This window comes from Gastrolobium bilobum, unplaced genomic scaffold (genome assembly GCF_033153095.1).
Source record: "Gastrolobium bilobum isolate Gb01-03AN ecotype WA unplaced genomic scaffold, APGP_CSIRO_Gbil_v1 utg3235, whole genome shotgun sequence".
NCBI classification, from domain to species: Eukaryota; Viridiplantae; Streptophyta; class Magnoliopsida; order Fabales; family Fabaceae; genus Gastrolobium; species Gastrolobium bilobum.
Window position 1 is genome coordinate 158,987 of NW_026897048.1, and position 19,897 is coordinate 178,883.

The following is a 19,897-nucleotide window of genomic DNA, read 5'->3' on the forward strand; positions in this document are numbered from 1 at the left end:
AGAACCTATTGGGCTAATCCTACAACCAAACCTCCGAAAAAACAAATTGTTTTATGATGCCCAGTAATGAAGCAAATGAACATCTTGAGAAAAATGAAGTCAATCTAGAAAGATCCAAGTCATGTAATCTTTGTCTTGGGCCTACTGAACCCCAATCCAACGAGCATAATCCACCCACCTGTCACGGCAAAATTACAAAAACATGAGTCACTTACAACAACATAAGTTTTCCTTTTACAAGTAATTAGAAAAGGTATGAAATTTCTTACAATAATGAACCCAAATACGTATTGCCAGTTCGAACAGCAAAGCAAATTGCACTAAGCATAAGCTTGTGCTTGTGCAGCAAAGGTTCCAAAATCCTCTGTTCAATAACTCCAGCAAGAACTTGATACCTGCCACCAAAATCAGGTTCTTAGTAAAGTTTTAGAGAACAATCTATATACTCAAGTCACTGGAGACATGAATAGGCTAGAACATTTTTTTATTATGGAAAGTAGTCATCATAACCCACATGATATGGCAAAAGGTTAAGGTTGAAATAATAAACCGCGAATTATCTTTAGAAAGTTATGCAATAAACATCATAAAATTGTGCAAACACCATCTCTCGATCTCATTAAATAAACATATTCAAATAGGACAAGAATGGAGAAAAAAAAATGCCTTTCTTTCGACGCAAATAATCATGGTATTGAGATGCTTGCCCATAATTAGATGACAACAAGACAAACTTTATGAACAATGATAATGCAATGCAACTGATGAAAATTACTTAACTATGGGTAGGTAGCACTAACATTATATCATATCGACATTTTTTTTACATTGATTTCTCAAAGTTCCTAAAGCCTTTATAAAACGTGTTTAACAATGAAAGAAATTTTCTAAATGTTACATCAGCCAGTTAAATGCATCACATTCAATTGCAAAGGCAATATCAAGTTAGAAGTGGATAGCCACTTGCTCGAAGCATTAGTAGATTTTAGATTATAATCTTCAAATAATCCATCACTAATCACATCATCCTTTTTACCTGAGGTTGCTAGAAACTGCCATATAGACACCATAGGCGGCACTGGTAGACAATATGGGAACATTTTCAATTTCCCCTGCAGAAGACTTGTCAACAGCCTTCTTTGCATTAATTAAGGCGTTTGTCACAGCTGTCCCAACCTGAATGAATACAAAATGCAGTATATGTCAGTGTCTGAACCAAGTTGATTCCTCTTACATTTAAAACATTGATGGCAAAGAACATTTAGCAAGATTATGTATTAAAACAAAAGGTTGTAATATATGACAGATCCTTGGAAAACTTTTTACGCCCTTTACTATCTTACTCCTCAGAACGAGTGGATCAATGATTTCAAATTCATATTTGAAAAGCAGCTGACTGTTACAGTGGACTTACATTGTGCCAAATCAACCTTACCCTGCACATTCATGGGGTTTGGAGAATACATTCAATAGAAGGAGCGCGAGTCAAATATCAGGATTTAGATTAGAACTCCACCATAGAAAAACTGAACTCACAGTCCCAGATGCACACAACTTAACCATACAAAAAACTTGTAGAAAGTTAATTCAAATAGCACCCACACTATCAGATTTCAAAAGAATCATTCATAACGCCCATGAGAAACCTTAAAAATAACTCTTTGCCATGCTAGAATTGCTGTAATACTAACCATAGCCATAATTCGAAGGTAAATGAGAAGACTGATGAACCCTTAGTTCATCAGGTTTTTGAGCATGAATTAGTATAAATTTATGTGATTAAATGGATGAAAAAGAGGTCAATGTCCTATAAATTCCTAAATACAAGTTCTGGAAGTTGTATTGAAAATTTACATTGTTCTTGTAGGGAATTGAAGCTCAAAGAAGCAAAAGAGAGAAGGAAGAAGATTCTGAAAATTTGAAAATTCTAAGTGTTGGGCGCTAAAACGCCCAAAACTTAACGTTTTAGCGCCCTGCTGCACAAAAGATGCTTGTGCTGAACATTAAAACGGCCAAAACTGGGCGTTTTAGCGCCCAAGACAGTTAAAAGCAGTTGGGCATCCGTCAAGGTTGAACGCTAAAACGTCCAGAAATGAGAGTTTTAGCGCCCATGTCAGTTTTCAGTTGTAATTTGTAAATTATAAAAGGACAAGGGGCCTTCACAAGAAGATGATCAGATGCAACTCTCTCATATCCATTCTCTGATATTCTGAATTTCCCCATCACACTAGGAGAAGGGAGATCAGGTCAGATCTTTCATAGATCTGATCTGACTCCTCATTTTCTCTGACTTTCCAAATTCTTAGGACTTAGTATTGTAATAATTAGTATACTTTCATGTAATTGTACTTGAAGATTGAAGACTCAACTATCATGACAATGGAGTTTGATCTTTCTTCTTCTTCTCTTGTTATTATTTGTATTATGTCTGAGTAGAGTCCTTTGTAGTCTGATTCAATGGAACTCAAGTTTGAATTTATGAATGGTTAATTAGATGTTTTGTTTATCTATTATGTGATTGTATGAAGTTGTCTTGATTAATTCTTCATATTGAGGAATAGTGTAAAACATACATGTTTACATTGTTTCTCTATTTTTGACAACTTCATCAGTGTTCTAGTAGTCAAGGGATTGATGCTAGGATTCTGATGTGATCTTAAGACCTTAGTAATTAATGCATGTATTAAGAAAGGAATCACCAAGGAATTGGGGTTTCTGATTAATGTGTCTATCAGGGTAGTAAGGGATTACATCTTGAGATGATAAGAAAAAGGTTGATCAACATCACATAGTAGATAATTCATAATGGAAATTGGTTAATCTATAAATTCATGTTTGAGGGAAAATGACATCTGACTACTTGTTTACATTATAATTTACATTTTATTTATTTATCAAGTTTTAATTCAATTCAGTGTAGTTTTTGGTGACAAGAAATCTATGCAATCTATGAACTTTTGTTTGATTCAACTCAAGTACATATGGTTAGTCAGTGCTTGACACAAATCCTCGTGGGAACGATCTTCACTCATCATTTTATTACTTGTACGACTAATACACTTGCTAGATCCGCAACAAAGACTAAACTCATTGTTCACCTCTCAAGTTTTTTGAATTTATACGTACTAACTGTGGCTAGAATCAAGCCCATAATTTGAAGGTAAATGAGAAGACTGCTTCAGACAATTCAATTGTCAAATCATGAGTCCGCTCGAATTTTGTGATGATTAATGAATAAACATCCAGAAATGCTCATAAAGTTATGGTGAAGAGAACGTCAAGTGATGTCAAAACTTATAAACAAAATTTACATTAACAAGAAAAGCGCAAGAAAAATCCCAAGCAAGATGAGAACTAACCAGTGATGAAGCAGTTCCAACTGCAAAAAGCTTAGTCCCATTACGCTGTGCAAGGTAAGCGCATTATATACAACAATTAGTCACAGGAAACTAAAAAAATGAAACAAAAAAGACAAAATTGGATTAACTTGCAACGTATAATAAGACAGAAGTTACTGAATTGTACATACCACAATTGAACCAATCCTCTGTAATAAGGAATATGATGTTCCAGAGAGAGCAACCTGTGGAAGGAAATTAAGATTATGAAAGGTAAATGGTAAAACTTAGTTGGGAAAATTGTGAAAGTAATCAAAACCACGTGAAAGTAACATATACGATGAATAGACCTGAAATGCATTATCTGGGCAGTGGTGGAAAAACTTAGCAATAGGTCCAGCACTGATTGCAAGTGGTGGTCTAAGAGATACAGTAGGTGCAGGAAGATAAACCAGCATGAAATCTGCAAGTATGGCCATGACCTAAGAACAGTATATGTAAAAGGGGATGTTATGCCATTGACTTCAGTAGATGTTTCACAGGAAGCAATATTTTCTCTCGACTGTGGCATGTACAAAATACAAAGTGCAAGATACCACACACACACAAACAAATGTATTAAAAAGTAAAACAACACGGATTTAAACTCAAATTTTAGTATATAAATTCATCCACAAAGAAAAGACATTCTTTTATCCAAACAAAGAAAAGTCTTTTTCATTGTAAATATCTTATAGTCATATTAAGCATCTCAATTGGAGTGTTCCAAATAAATGATGGGAAGGATGTATGCTTTTTTCTACTACTTAACAAACAATAAATTAAATGAAATATCACTCTGGCAGTAGCACAGGTTACCATGGTTCACTCACCCCTAAGGCGGGGGTTTCTGCATTAGATGTACTTTCCCCGCTAGTGTAATTTAAAAAAGACAAAATAAGAAAGGGCACAGCCGAGACAAAAGGTTGAGGGATAAAAAAAAACTTTAGACACAAGGATGATATAACATCTGAAGTCTGAACATTCATCAACACTCAGGAACATGTAACATATACAAGAACCACGAAAACTGCCTCCAAATTACTGAAATAGATCAAACAAAGAACCCACAAAATTGCTTCACGTGTTATTTGGACCTAATACCAAAAGACACTGGTTGTTATCAATTTCTCTAGCTCGTCTATATCATTATTTATTTATAATAAGGTATATTGGTCTCATAATGATTTTCCAACCTATAAAATGAGAGGAAATAGTGAATTTGTTTTTTCGGAGATATCTCCAATTGTAGTCAATCATAAGCTTCAAAACACAAAATGAATCTCAGAAATATGTCAAATGAGTCTATTGTAATGATAAAAATGCTAACAAGCATATATAGAAGAAAATAGTTAGTAAAGAAAAGTAAGGAAATTTGTGCAGATAGATGGGAGTAATTTCTTGAGAGATTGAGAATATTCATACCACATCAGCAAAAACAATTTCCAGCTCGTTGAAAAAGTTTTCTCTCCTGCGGTCATACTCAGCAGCAGTCTATGGAGGGAAGAAACAGAAGTGACAGCAGATTGTCAATCAGCATATACACATTATAACAGAACAAAAAGAATTAAAACTAGCAGTATTCCATAACATAATTAGATCAGTCAAAAAGAACTGTTAACCCTTATCCTCTTTATCAAACAATGGTATGACTCATCTCATGGACTTATAAACGTTTACACCATATGACTGACAAAGTATTCACAATATATCAAAGCAGTGAATTAAGTAAAAAGTTATTCCCAACAAAACAACCAATTTAAGCTTTGCAAGCCCTCAATGGAAAGGCTTTGTTCTTAACGTCTTCCCATGTTTTATTTTCATTTTCATTACTAGTAAATATCTATACTACTCTTCACAAAATAAGACAGCCAGTTAAGCTGTAAGCTACTTAAAAGCTAAATAATATTTAAACCAACAAACATGTCCAATATTTGATGTCATGCTGAATTTAAAGCATTATGGACTACAAGCTTGAGGAATTAATACACAATACGTTCAAGCTGAATTCAACATAGCTTACACGTGAATCATGAAAACACAAAACCTGACCTCTGGTATTAATTAGCAATTCGTTCTTACTCACTGAAAAGGGATGTTATAAAAACATAAAAAAAAAGCTTGAACTGAAGGAAACTAACACCGCAACATCTACACCTAAAACCAAAATAGCATTAATATACAATCATACAGCAACTACTCCTAGAAGAATTTGAATTTAAAAACAAGATAGAATCAACAGCGGAATGCAAAATACTACAATCTTTACAAGCCTTATTGTACCAAGTAAAAGTATATACATTTGTCCAGTAATGTATGACATGATTTTTGAAAAAAAGAAGGGAAAAAGGAAACCTTGGTGAAGACTCCAACACCACATTCCATACCAACTTTGGCAAGGAATAGATCATCAGCGAGAAGACGTTCCTTGAAGCCACCAAACTGAAGCAACCACCGCAATAATGGAGACTTCTCCAATTCTAGAAACCGAGAAACCACCGCACCAGTTATCTTACCGTCGTTGATCGCCGCCGCCAAGTCAGCCGGCATGCTCTCCACCGACCTCCCCGCCTCCGCCAACACCATAATCGCCTCCTTCTTTCTATTATCCCCCTCATTGCCACCTTCCTCACCGCCTCCATCACCGCCTTTTCCATGACCGCCGAAAGATCCGCCGCCGCCGCCGCCGCCGGTGCAGCGGAGAAGAAAAGGGAGATCTGTGCCACGTCGGATGGAGAAAGAGGGAGTGGGATTGGGAGTGAGACGGAGACTGAGGGAAGGTGAAGAGAAGGAAAACGAAGGGTTGTGTTTGGATAAAGAGAAAGAAGAATAGGAATTGAAATTTGAATAGGAATAGGAGAAAGCGATCGACATTGTTGTTGAATGTTGAGGTTGTTCTTCTGTTGTTCTTGTTCCTCCCCTGCTTTATGCTTCGTGTGTTGTTTTGCTGTCCGCTTTTTTTTTTTTTTGAATAGTTTAGTTTTGTTAGGACTTACAACAGTTTGGTGTTTGGTTGGAGTTATGACTTTTCCATAGTACTAATATAAGTTTCATGTTTTTCATGTTTAATGAGATAATTTATTTATAAATTACATGGATCATACTTTAATAAAAAGTGTATGACCGATCATATTTAGAATCCGTTTGGATGAGTTTTTTTTCTTCAAAAGCTACTTTTTTACAAGAAAAAAAGCACTTCTCGTTCTTAGTTCGTTTGGATTAAAAAAAAAGCAGAAGTCACAAAAAAGCCAAAAACTTTTTTTTTTCCATAAGCTAAAAATTTTAACTTTTAAGAAAAGCAAAAGTCAAAAGCCAAAAAATTGTTTTTAAATACTAAATATTTTTATAAAAATATAAATAGCTTTAACTTTCGTAAAAAATACCTCTAAAATAAGGAAGAAATAAAAATTACTTTTTTGAGAAGCCAAAAACAAACGGACTCTTAATGTAATTTATAAAAAAAAATGTAAGCAGATCTTTTCCATATATATATATAGGGTCAAAACTATTTACACGTAAATTACACGTTTAATCTTGACGATTAAGTCTACTTATATTTAAGGGCTTTAATTTTTTTGTAACGTGAGTTATTGAATATAAGTGGATTAATATTCAAAATTAAATGTAAGACTTCTAATATTTAGATTAATATAAGAATATCTTGCTTCATGTATATATAAAAATAAAATAAAATGAATCTCTTCTACTTTTATTTAAACAGTAAGAAATAAAATTTATCAATGAGATATTAATTCCCATTAATATAAGGCGCAAATTGTTGTTGGTTTTGGTTTTGGTTGTTTCCCTCTTCCTACCCACCGAAGGAAGGCGACAGCCATCATGTGAGGCGTTACTTCTTATACATCAATTTTTAGGTTTTTCTGTCGTCAATTCCTAGTCCTACAATTCCTTAGGCATTAGCTTAAAATATTATTTATCATTTTTAAAATTTTATAATTTACATGTTTTATCACCGGTCAAATCATTATCAAAGCATAACTTAATCACGTCTACTTAAAAATAAAATAAAATTAAGCTATAAAAATTTCAAAATATTAGAACTCAGTCTAATACGAGAGCTTTTTTAATCATCCGGGAATATTATATTCCCTGCTAAAATTAAAAAATTAGAGAAATTAAGAGAAAATTAAAAAAAAAAATTAAAATAGAATTGTTTTTTTATTTTAAAAAAAAGGACCACACAATTATTAAAAATCATGTAGTATTGAAAATTTTCTCATTTAACACCAGATGCCATGGCCATCCTTCTGCACCTGCCTTTTCCACATTTATTTTATTCGATTTTATCTTTCTTTTAAAAAGTTCTACTTTGTGTGTTTTAACAAAAAAAAAAAAAAAATCTAATTTATCTTATGATTCCTTTTCTTCTATTTCATCACTAAAATATTTAGACATGGACCATAAAAATATACCTTTTTCCTAGTTAACTGTTTTTCTTTTACTTTTTTATTAATATTTTAGAAATTGAAAATTAGATTTTTACTAATTATGTAGTAAATTATAAAGGATTTTTTGTAATTTTTACTTTTTAAGAACCTTTTCAATGAAATTCCCAAATTCAATATATTATTAAGTTTTTAAAAGGGTCAGTTAATTTTTTTTAAATTATAGTGATTCATTTTATAGTTTTTCAACTATAAAATATATCAACAATTCTTTAAAAAGTGCGAGAATCGGCAAATTAAATTTATAGTATTAAATTTTTCTGATAAAGTGACAGTGTTCCATAACGTTTGTTTAGTATTAAATTTATTTAATTTAATTGTTCAATTCAGTAACAGTATTCTGATAACATTAGAGATTCGGGGTTGAATAATAATATTAATTTAGTTTCTTATGATAAAAAGTGAAGATTAAGTCAATCCTTGAATCGTATTAACTCATAATAATTTATTTTATACAAAAAAAAAAAAAAAAAAAAAACTATTGCAAAAGGGAGGACGAGAAAAAATATAAAAGAGAATGGGGAACATGAGAATCATGACAGTGAATGAAGAGTGAAGACACGTGACAGGCCGGCCCTTGGTCCAAGCTCCAAGGAGTCGATGTTATTTATGCCAAATAATTTGTGGGCTCCGTTAGATTTTGGTGTTATTTTCTTTCAGCTGAATCTTCAACATTTTTCCACTAACTTTTTTTAAAAAAAAAAAAAATAGTATAATATAATAAATATACGAGGAATCTTCGTCATTTATTAAAATAATAAACTTTAGGGCCTGGTTGGCAGGAGTTGTTCTCCAAAATACCCAGCCAAATTAGATTTGGATTTTAACTTCACCATGTTTGGTAGAAGTCTCACAAAAATTTTACTAGAAAAATCGTTTATCCATGCATTATCAATTGTGTGAAAATTTTCATTGAAAACACTCTACCAGAAACCCACGTGGTAGGTGGTATTTTGTGATTACTTTAGTAAAGGAAAAAACACGAGCGCGGATTATTTGTCAAAAAATGACCCTCATATTTTTTAGTCAAGGGTTAATTTTTCTTTTTTACAGATTCAAAAATTAAATGCCCTCTTTCGTAATTTACACCCATTATCTCATCAATATTTTATCTTCAACCAAATATAGACTTTATAAACGTAGATCAATCTTTTCAGTAATATATCAGTCTACTAAACAACTTTTTTTAATCTTTCTCATCAAACTTATTTTCATACAATATTCCCAGTGATTATGCTTTCCTAGTAAAAAAATATTCCCTACCAAATACCCCCTTAGAGATGAAGGAGTCTTCACCATTGTTGTTTCGTAATCCCAATTGAATTTAAAGCGCGTGATGAAATTATCAAAAAAAAATTAAAACTTAATTTAATTCATAAATGAAATTATTTATTCGAAAAATTATCAAATATGAATTGATTGGATTTTGAAATTATCTAATTTTATTTATATAAAGTCTAATCAGTTTTAAGTAATCCAATATAAAAATGTGACTCAAACACAACGTTATTTTATTTTCTCTAATGTCAAATTGTTCTTTTTTAATATTTGATTGAACTATATATCCTGCATGTGTTGCTATAAGATTAACGAATAAGATATCATTGGCCAACTTATAAACTAATTATTATTACCATCTGATTTTATTTATTTTGTCCTCGCAAAAAAAAAAAAATTATGTAAAAAATATTTAGACAAGTCTTAAAGTGATTCCATATACTTATTTAAATTGTGCGGGATTCATTTTTTTTTTTATTTAAAGTTTCTTTTTGAGTATGCTCAATTGTTCATTGTCAGGCCTCAAGTTATGTTTCCATGATACTCTTGCTCCGGCACTGGGCCTGATCCACACTTCTGTAGCCAACCTAACACTGCATTTTGTCCCATTCGATCAAAACTTTCCTCATTCTAAGTTCTTACTCTACCATGTTCAAGACCTGTTAATACTTAATAATGCATCCAATCAGAGACCTGCGTAAAATAATAAAGTAATAAACCCTGAAGAACCCATAAAACATAGAACATAAAGGTGACAATATGTTGTTTTGCCAACTTAAATCAATTAAAAGTTTATAGGTCTTTAAAGTATGCTATTCTTTCTTTTATTATATTGCACATTTCTTCCAAACTAACCAACAACATTACAAGAAAATGAACAAGTTTTTTTAAACCAATTTTTAATAAACTTGTTGTAAAACTTGATTTCCATTAGATCCTGACGAACCCTGGTAGAAAAAGATTTTCCAAAACATTTCTGCAATACTTGTTTTTTATTAAAATACTAAATTAATTTTTTTTTTAACATATTTAAACAAATGTAGACTGTTTTTCGATGGATTTCTATTAGCGTGCACACACCTATAAAAAGGAGAAGTATTGAGACTTTATTCTTTCAAATAAAGAATTAATTTGCTTTTGATTTCTTTTGTTTTCCCCTTTCATATCGTAATTATTCAAAAAAAAACAAAAAAGTTGTATAAAGGGTGATATAGGGAACATACATTTTGGCATTTTATTTCCTACCTTTTTTCTCCACTTTTGTTTGTTAGTTAAATTCAATTTATCGCCTTTGGTACTTTAGTTCACTTTCAGTGTGTCACGATGTGATTTCATGTTTGTAGCTTAGTCTTATTGAGAAAGATTCTGTCATAACAGAATTCTACTTTGTTCTGTTTTCTGTGCATACCTAGGATGCGAGAATATCTTTCGTACTACGGATGCACTGAAAATTTGATGTATCTTCCACTCATGTTGTGACACGTATTTTATTTTATATCAAATCACTCTTTCTCTTAATTTTAAAATAAATTATTTATTATTAATTTAATAAAAATAAGACATGTGTCGCAATATGAGTGGAAGATGCATCGAGTTTACGGTGCATCCGTCGCCGCAAAGAAATTTCTCTAAAATGCATACGACGAATACTTGCAACATAAAAAACGATGTTTTGTGCATGTAGCATGCGTACAAGTTTGATTGAGTAGCTGTACCTCCCAAGTTGGTGAAAAACCAAAGTTTTGCATGTGCTCCGCTTTGATCTGTTCTTTAGTCAAATCGGTTTGCCGTTGAACCTTGCTTAGTTTGAGCTTTCTTATGAACTTTAGGGTTTAATATTTTTCATATTACACATACTTTTATACTTTTATGTGGGCCCATATGGATTCATGTGAAAAAAAGAAAGATAAAAAGAAAATATAAGTCATACACACTTTTATATATAGGAATAAGATCATTTGATACTAAATCTTTAATTACTGATTTTCGTGAATTTAACGATTATAATTTATTAGGTCATACTTATTAATTAATTTTTAATAAATTATAAACTTTAAATTGACCGAAATCAAAAGTCAAAATTTGGTGTCAAATGATTTTGTCCTCTACATATATATATATATATATATTTAGGGATACACTACAACAAAATTGCTCTTTAGCCACGGCAAAAATCATGGCAAAATATGATTAAAACCGTGGCTAAATGAGTTCTCCACTGTTTCAAAAACCGTGGCTAAAACGGGCGTTGCATTATTTTAACCACGGTATTTTTTTCATTTAAGCACGGTTAATATGAGTGTGGTAACATTGAGTTAGCCACGGTTTATGTTATATTAGCCACATTATATCATGGCTAAACGATTTGGATCCCAATGATGAAAAATTTTATTTGCCACAGGCAGAACCGTGGCTAATTATAAGAAATTTTTTTAAAAATATAAAAAATATTACAAATTTTCCCAATCATATAAAAAGCAAATAATAAAAATTGCATTTGATACAAGAACCAAAAATCAAATTAAGGGAGATAATCAAATAAAGTAGAGTACACAATTTAACACAATACATTTTTCTTTTCTATTAATATAAGTAAATCATGTTTATTACACAATTTCTCAAAATTCTTATTTTTTTCCATTTCATCCAAGTCCAACTACACAGACCAAGTAGTTAATCTACAAGTCTTAATCTAAATTTGGTGTAGTGAAGAGATATATTGTATTTCCATATAGTACAAGTAATGTATTTTTGATGTAACAGCCTACATTTTATATTATATATATATATATATATATATATATATATATATATGAAATAAAAGTTCAATCTATTTAATAGATGTCAAAACGTCTATAGAATGATAAAGGCACGCACCACGAGGTGCTAATCAATTGTTTTATTTTTTGAATTGCTATTAAATTCAAGAAATTAGTTAATATTTATAGGAAATTGTCTCTTCCACTGAACATAAAGTTGTTTGACACTATCCACAATATATGTCAAATCCACTTGCTGATTAGAGCAAAGGACGTCGTGCATTCACACGAACACATGCTTTCTTTTTAGTGCAGCATGCAGTTAGTGCATTTGTTGTATATCCCACCCTGTAACAAATAATTAGTAGTGAGGTACACTTCAGATGCAAAATTAAATCTCTTTGCACATAAACATCATTGAAGGGATAAATCTGATTTGAGATGTGGGGTGCTCAAAAGAAGCATTAATCTGTAGAGTAGCATTAATATGGACCTAATAAGTATTAGGCCTTTCTGGCCTAGTCATAACTCTCCCTCAACACATGGACAATGTCAAGCTCAAAACCAGTTAAGAAAATAATTTGGCATGACAATGGTACTGGTAGGTAATCTATTAGTCTTTTCAAACCAACAAAATGAAAAAGGAAAATCTAATAATAACTAAATTAATATTAATAATACCTTGATTTTCTTGAAGTGGTTGGGAATGTTTTCATCTTCAAAAGGAAGAGTGCCACAGAGAAGAGCGTATAAAATTACACCACAGCTCCAGCTCCATACATTTACTTCAGGTCCAGCATAAAATGAATTAATCTTCTTTGAACTATATATAGAGGCATTAAACAAACCGAGAAATACCTCACCTATGACACTATACAACTAAGCTACTGCTAGCATGATATTAGTGAAGAGGAGTGGCATACCCAGAAGACCGATGTGGAAGGAGGGGATGAATTTGATGATCTATTCTCAACTGATCTGTTTTATGGATGAAGCTATATTCTTCTCAGCCAGTATAAAAGTTTCAACATTGAGAATAATGCAAATAAAGTCAATAATTTGAATCCCTACCACTGACTAACTTGAAAAAGTCATAACAATCGTTAATAATGTTATCAAACTTTTTTATGTAAGATCGGGCACCTTCAGAGTGTCCATGCCCTTCATAGTCGACACCATACACAGCATATCCGGCGCACACTAGCCTTACTCCACATTCTACAGGAACCATGCAACCAAAGCAACAAATCATACAAATTTGTACTTCACCATCACCATAAATTACATCAGTAGTAGATAGTTGCAAAGGGAAAAAAAAAATAACTACTAGTTCTCACCGAGATTTGGTCTGTGTATTTCTCCCTAATCCTAGCTGCTTCAGGGGCATGGATCAAGTGATGCAGATACAACTTTCGACCACTACCACATGCATTTCTGGATACAGGCTTTCATCTTATGCTAACATGCTGCGACTCTGCAGTGATATGAACTTCCACTTGGAATTTCTTATTTAAGTAATTATAAGGGACACTGGTCTGGAAATTAGGCAACTAATGAACTGAGTTAACAGGGTGCAAATTAATAAAACCATCCTTATAATTGAAAATGCTTTGGGTACCCAACCAACTGTTAATCTATTAAGTTTCACAAGTGAGATACGGAAGTACTTTTAGAAGAATTAAACAACGAATTATAGTCACATTACCATCACAAATCATACAAATTTGAAAAAATAAAAGAAAAAGTGTTTAAATATTTTTATTTATTTTTTGAGTCATTGTGATAATGAAAAAAAATAAAAAAAAAAATAAAAAACGACATGGCTAATAATTGAACATAACAAACAAGTACTCTGCATAGCAATGGAAAGTTGGGAACTTACCATCCCTCGAGGAATCCAGTATCTCTTCTGGGCGGTGGAGCAGCATATTGTGGTGGTGCCATCACAGGAGGACCTTGATAATACCCTGCCAATAAAAGTTCCCCGCAAAGAACATGATTCATGGAGAAAGAAATGTTATAGAAAGAACATAGTAAACCAAATTTGGTAAAACAAGAAAAAAAAATACAACTTTTTATCTCAAAAGTGGGAAAAGAATAAAGGGGGAGGGGCAGTTCTCTCCACCATCAATCTATAATATCATATGGGACAAAACCAAGTCTTGTTTCAGAGGATGAAATTTTTTGAAATTAATGTTTGATAATGAACAAGGTCCAGTAGACGTAAGCATATATAATATGAAGAGAAGAAACATGAAAAGAAGGTTACCTTGAGCAGGGTAAGGATAGGCATACTTGGGGTCACTCATTTCTGGCAAGATGTTCACAAAGCACAGATTTTTGTCACTCTAAAATCAGAACACTGTCTGATTGCTGTATCTACAAAACAGAAGGGAATTAGTTTTTGACTCTAATACATAACTTGGGTAGTTTCTATTTATTTTGGGTAAATGGACAATTCTAGAAATAAGAATTCCAAATAAACAAAATCAAATGTGATTGGAGTACTACTCTCACCCACTCCTTTACATCCAGGACCAGCCAACCTTTTCCTTCAACGGTGTTATTTGCTTTTGACACTCATATTGCAAAGACTAGCCACAGATACCGGGCAACGTGTCAACATCTTGTGCCTTGAGAACATCATACATCCTGATTTTGACACGTGGCAGATTAGCTAGTCCAAAGATGGCATTATAGAACGGAGACAAGGATTGAACTCTAGAAAAGTTAATTTTAGAGGCTCTCATACCATATCATGAACCAACTATTCCAATAGTTTAAGTTGGTAGGTGAAGACACGTGAATGGTTTGATATTACATCTCTAACAAAGAACAAGGAGATGATCAGGGTTGTTCTTTGAATTCTCTATGCTAGCAACAGACTTTCCATGAGTGATAGTACTCATAGCTTGAGCTCTAAGACCCTTCTGTTGGTACCTGCAAAAGTTCATCTACCAGCCTTAATCAAAATTAAAATTTATTTATAGTTGCAACAATATTAATATGGTTGTTAGAATATTAGGGTTAGTCCTAATGCTAGTGAGAGATTAAGAACAGTTAAGAACACAGTCCGGCCTCTCCTTTGCTCTCTATTCCAATCAAATCCTAAAGTTCTCTGCCTCTGTAATTGTCATATACTCACTGTAACTAACTCCAGCTGTCCAATCCAGTTATTCATTTCTGTTAATAACAAAATAGGGCCTTATTCTTCCTAATATGATGGGAGGTCTGCTAGCACTAACATGTGGTTAACTTTACACTCACTCCTATGGAAACATGAGCAGTTTCGTGTCAGATAATGTTGTTCAACCAAAACTGCATTTGTCTTAATTAAGGGCAATGAGTTCAAGATATGCAATTGCCAAATGCACGTAAAAAAAAAAGAGACATCCAGGCCCATAGTATCAAGTGATATATCAACAAACTCTTAAAACTTAAAAGAGTTACACTTGAATTCTAATCAACTGCCTTCTGTTGCATTTATCAAGTCTAGGACACCATCGTGTGATGGACTCGAGAAGTACAAAGTATCTCAATTCAACATAGTACAAATGGAAATCGTATTTCTCTTCTCCACTAAAGTCAGATGTCATTACAAAACACAAAAGGCTCTTTAATTATCAGAAAACTAATGTTAAAATCACTAACAAAACCGCAATCAAGTTGGTTAATACAGCAATTTTAAAAAAAAAATATTAAGATTGGGAATATAGAAGTAAGGGATTTAAAATGAAAAGAAAGGTAAAATTTACCAAAAAGGAAACACAAACCGAAGCTGGAAGAGGAGGATGAATAAGAATAAGAGGGCGAAGAGGACGATGAAGCATGAGTAAAAACGAGAACCCAGCAAAACATACAAAATTGTCAAATCCAACTTCAATTTCAAAATTGGAAACAAGAACAACATATATTTTCTATAAATCAATGCTTTCAATAAAACCCTAACCTTATTATACTTTCACTCTCCTCCGAATCGATATCCAACAAAAGAGTTGAAGACATAAAAACTTCATAACCCTAGAAATTCAAACCAAAAAATACCAAAATGAAAAAAATAACCAGTATCCTCCGTAGAAGAAGGTTGGAAAATACCACATTATCAAAATTAGGGAGCTTTATCTATGGCGATTGTGGCATCGATCTTAAGGAAAATGGTATGAGAATGGAGAACTTACAAATTCGACGTTCATTTGTGAAAGAAACACATAATTTGGTGCTCTAGTGTTGGAAAAGGAAAAAGATCAATATTTAGGAGTTTTGGAGTTTTACCGTTGATATTTTAGAAGTTCACACTCACTCGCGTTGTCTTAGTGGGACTTCTTGCGTGCCAACTTTGGATTTTTGAGTTAGATATACCTGATTATAATAACCGTGGCAAACATACAGTGGCTACATGCCGCTTTTTTTGTGGTGATATGTTATTCTATCTACCTCTTAGTTTGTCTATATTTGCCTACCACTCTCCAACATCATTAAATTATAATCTCAATATGGGAGAGAAATAATAAAAGGTAGTTAAGATTTTGATTTAATAGTATTTAAGAGTGGTAGATAAAGAAAGACAAAAAAAGGATAGATAGAATAACTTATCACATTCATATGCGGGAAAAATATTTGTCATTTTAAATAACACAACTTATATCCTTTCACACTCACAAAGAGGGGAGACTCACACCTTCATTTTTTTTTGTCCACTCTCTCCTCCTTTATCTATCTCTTTCTCTCACTTAAAATGACATAACTTCACATCCTTTAAAATGATACACATTTTTACTTTTATATATATATATATATAAGTGGCAGACCCAAAAAATTTTATTTATGTCTGCACATTAAGTGATGGGATTCAGGAATTTTTAACATTGCTAATTATTAACATTACTAATTAAAAATTTTAACATTTATAAAAATTTCTTACAACCTGTTATGTAATTATCAACATTGCTAATTAAAATTTTTATTAAAATAATTAAACCCTACTTTAAATTCCACAATTTATTAAATTCAATGGTTCACATCTCAAGGATTCATTTGCATTGCATGATTCACGGTGTCTGATCCATAAAGTCCAATGCCTTATAGAATAGTTAATTTTTTTTTTCTCCTAAATTTGCGTCTGCAATTGCAGACACATGCAACAAAGTGGGTCCGCCCTTGATATATATATATATATATAGGGGTACACATTTCTGAAGCCACTTTAGATAAGGTTATTTACAGCCACCATTTTTAACTATATTCTTCCGGGAGAACATAGTTATAACAATAAAGTTGCTTTTTTTTCTCTCTCCCCAGTTACTTTTCAGAACCTGTTTGCTGACGTGAAGAGAGAGAAAAAGCCAACTTTAATGTTATAATTATGTTATCCTGAGAGAACATAGTTAAAAATGGTGGCTGTAGATAGGGTTGGCAAAACGGGCCAACCCGCATTCAACCCGTAAAAAACGGGTCGGGTTAGAGTTGGCCCAAAAAAATAAACGAGCCAGAAAATCCAACCCAGCCCGACCCGAGCCGGGTTAGGGTTGGCTCGCGGGTTGACTCGATAGTCAGCTCGCGGGTTGGCTCGAAATAAAGCTCGCGGGTTAGCTCGAAATGATGCCAGTAGGTTGGCTCGCGGGTTGGTTAGCTCGAAATATTGGCTTATAATAGCCCTAACCTAATTAATTAGCAAATTACATGTAATTAAATAATTAAGCATGTTTTAGTGAGTAAAATTAAGTATAAGGCTTAATTAAATGAATCTGAGTCACTTTGGAGTTAAAAAGTGTACTCAGTGAAAATTAAGGGGTATAAATATGTACTCGCAAAAGTGCCCAAATTATAAAAATAAAATTGTAAATATTCCTAGAATAATATTCCAGACTTTTGGGTAAAGTTTGGAAATTAATGGAGTTGAATAGATAGATGAACCGATACCCACATAAGCCACTTAACCTGAGTTAAGTGATAAAGCAAGAAAGAAAACCCATTTCCCCCCAAGCAACCCGTCGACAGCAAGAGAGGGAGAAGTGAGAAAGGAAGGAGAAGAGGGAGAGAGGAAAAACCTAGAGAGTTCAAATCTCAACCATTTTGAGTGATTCCAAAGCCTAAACCACCTAGAATCTTCTCCTCTTTCATAATCCTAGCTTTGTTTTGAGTGGGGAGCATTGTGGTGAGGGATATTGACTCTCAAAAATTCGCCCATTTGGTGAAATTTGGGGTTTTGAGTGCTTCAACCTCCATTGAAGCTTGAGGAGCCATCAATCCTTGGTTATGTGACCATTGGTGGTAAGATTCTAACCCTTGAACCATGTTTTCATGGAAAATTGCATGAGTTAGGGTTTATGAATAATGTTTTAGGGTTTTTGATGAAATATTGTTAAATTAGCTATGTTCTAGGAAGAATGGAGCTTAGAGCATGTTGTGAAAAATGCTAGGAACGACGTTTAATCGGTGAAAATGAGCTTAGATAGCTAAATGAGTATATTAGGAAAATGGCAAGAATATGACACTTAGATATTGGATTTCTTGCATTGTTGATAAATGGTTTGGTTTGGTTGGTTGTTGATTATGCCTTGGTGTTGTCTAGGATTGAGGCAATTGGACCAACCTTGAGAGACCAACCATTGGAGCAAGCTATGGAGCTTGATTAGCTCCATTGGATAGGTAAGTTCATGCTTATGTTTGGTATGAATTGTATAGCTTGGTTGATAGCTATGAGATGTTATTGGATGCAATATGTGTTAATTGCATTAAACCTTGTGTATGTCTTGTTTGGTGAGTGGATAATTGTAACTGGTTGCAGAAACTGTTGGTGGGAACAAAGGTTGGCTAAAGCTTGAGGTAAGCCTTTGGACCTTGGGTGTAATTCCCTTGACTGTTCTACCAAGCCCTGAAAGGGTAGAGGTTGTGATTGTGTATATAAATGCAATAAAATAGTGTAATGCTTTGTTATACGTATGTGTATGCATTTGGTGTGGCATAGGATGGTGTTTCCCTATGTTGGTATGTTGCATGACGATGCGTAAATCATACTTGGTAGTTAGCTGGCCAGTAGGACTATTTGCATCTGAGTTTCCTTAGGACAGCTTGAAAGCTCGAGGGATTTCTCCTGGAGATGTTATTGCACTTTGCATAGATATGTATTTACTGCATTATTATTGTTATTGTTATTACACTGATATGGAACTGTGGGGTGGAGAGATGCTCCAAGGACCCCTGGTTTACTGGATATATTCGTATATCTCACCCCGTGTTGTGGGGACCCCCTTTCAGGTAAGGATGCTGTAGAAGCCACTAGTGGCAAGTGGCCATACTTGGACTAGTATTGATGCTTGAGGATCCAGTATTTTGATATCATACATGTTGTTTTGTAGCTCACATGTATAGGATTGTAATTCATAGACCATTGATAGATGTATCATTTGTATATTGGAATGGACTTAGCCTATGCTCATGCCTTTGGTCATCTCTTTTGTTGATGGGAGTCAAGGGAATGATCATAGTATTTTGTAAGCTAAGTTCCATGATTTGTAATGAATATGTACTGTAAATGATGCCTACTTGGAATTCAATATATGCATGCTTGTTATGTATTGAGTTATTGAATTGGTTGGGCTGAGAATCAATTAGGTACCTTTTGTTTAAATTGGGAAACGTTGAGAAAACAAAGGTTATGCTGCCCAAATTCTAGCTAAATCTCATGAGGAGAGGTTGGATGAGTGCTAGGATTTAGTTTTGAGGTATAAACCATTGGGGTTTGGAAGGGGGATGCATCTTCCCCTAGAATTGGACTTGAAAAATGTGGGAATTGGAATTCCCTGGCAGCGCGCTTAAGCGCCCAGGAGCGCGCTCAAGCGCCCTGCTGCCCCTGTGAGTGCCAATGCATTCGGCCTCCTCGCGCTTGAGCGCCCTTAGCCGCGGAATGAGGAGATGTTTCTGCCTCTGCGCGCTAAAATGTCCCAGATGGGGGCTTAAGCGCCCAGGATAGCGCGCTTGAGCGCCCTGGTGCGCGCTTAAGCGCCCATTTACTCTG

At 33.5% G+C, this 19,897-nt stretch overlaps 1 protein-coding gene and 1 long non-coding RNA gene across 5 annotated transcripts; both read right to left on the bottom strand.

Moving 5' to 3' along the window:
* Positions 1 to 66: 66 nt before the first annotated feature.
* On the bottom strand, positions 67 to 6,251 carry LOC133303683 (protein RETICULATA-RELATED 4, chloroplastic-like). The gene is made up of 8 exons (XM_061503634.1): positions 5,733 to 6,251; positions 4,803 to 4,871; positions 3,689 to 3,820; positions 3,530 to 3,583; positions 3,360 to 3,404; positions 1,037 to 1,176; positions 270 to 395; positions 67 to 178 (listed from the first exon to the last, which is right to left on the bottom strand). The coding sequence occupies exons 1-8, from the start codon at positions 6,249 to 6,251 to the stop codon at positions 142 to 144; spliced, it is 1,122 nt and encodes a 373-aa protein (XP_061359618.1). The 3' UTR covers positions 67 to 141.
* Positions 6,252 to 11,972: 5,721 nt separating this feature from the next.
* On the bottom strand, positions 11,973 to 16,097 carry LOC133303706 (uncharacterized). Of its 4 annotated transcripts, XR_009750503.1 has the most exons (10): positions 16,059 to 16,097; positions 15,830 to 15,900; positions 14,633 to 14,820; positions 14,398 to 14,532; positions 14,150 to 14,259; positions 13,763 to 13,847; positions 13,218 to 13,354; positions 12,804 to 13,098; positions 12,562 to 12,665; positions 11,973 to 12,228 (listed from the first exon to the last, which is right to left on the bottom strand). It is a non-coding gene; the product is annotated as an uncharacterized LOC133303706 (long non-coding RNA). The 4 variants fall into 4 exon arrangements; XR_009750502.1 differs by having other exon boundaries at positions 12,562 to 13,098; positions 14,427 to 14,532; XR_009750501.1 differs by having other exon boundaries at positions 12,562 to 13,098; positions 14,150 to 14,253.
* Between the last annotated feature and the right edge of the window lie 3,800 nt (positions 16,098 to 19,897).

What these genes read in the sequence shown, in the direction of transcription:
- LOC133303683 (XM_061503634.1), bottom strand. Translation starts at nt 6,251, where the DNA reads ATGTCGATCGCTTTCTCCTATTCCTATTCAAATTTCAATTCCTATTCT. An exon ending in AGAGGATTGGTTCAATTGTG is followed by an intron (nt 3,405 to 3,529) that starts GTATGTACAATT and finishes TACCTTGCACAG; the next exon opens with CGTAATGGGACTAAGCTTTT. An exon ending in GCAGTTTCTAGCAACCTCAG is followed by an intron (nt 396 to 1,036) that starts GTAAAAAGGATG and finishes TTTTGGTGGCAG; the next exon opens with GTATCAAGTTCTTGCTGGAG.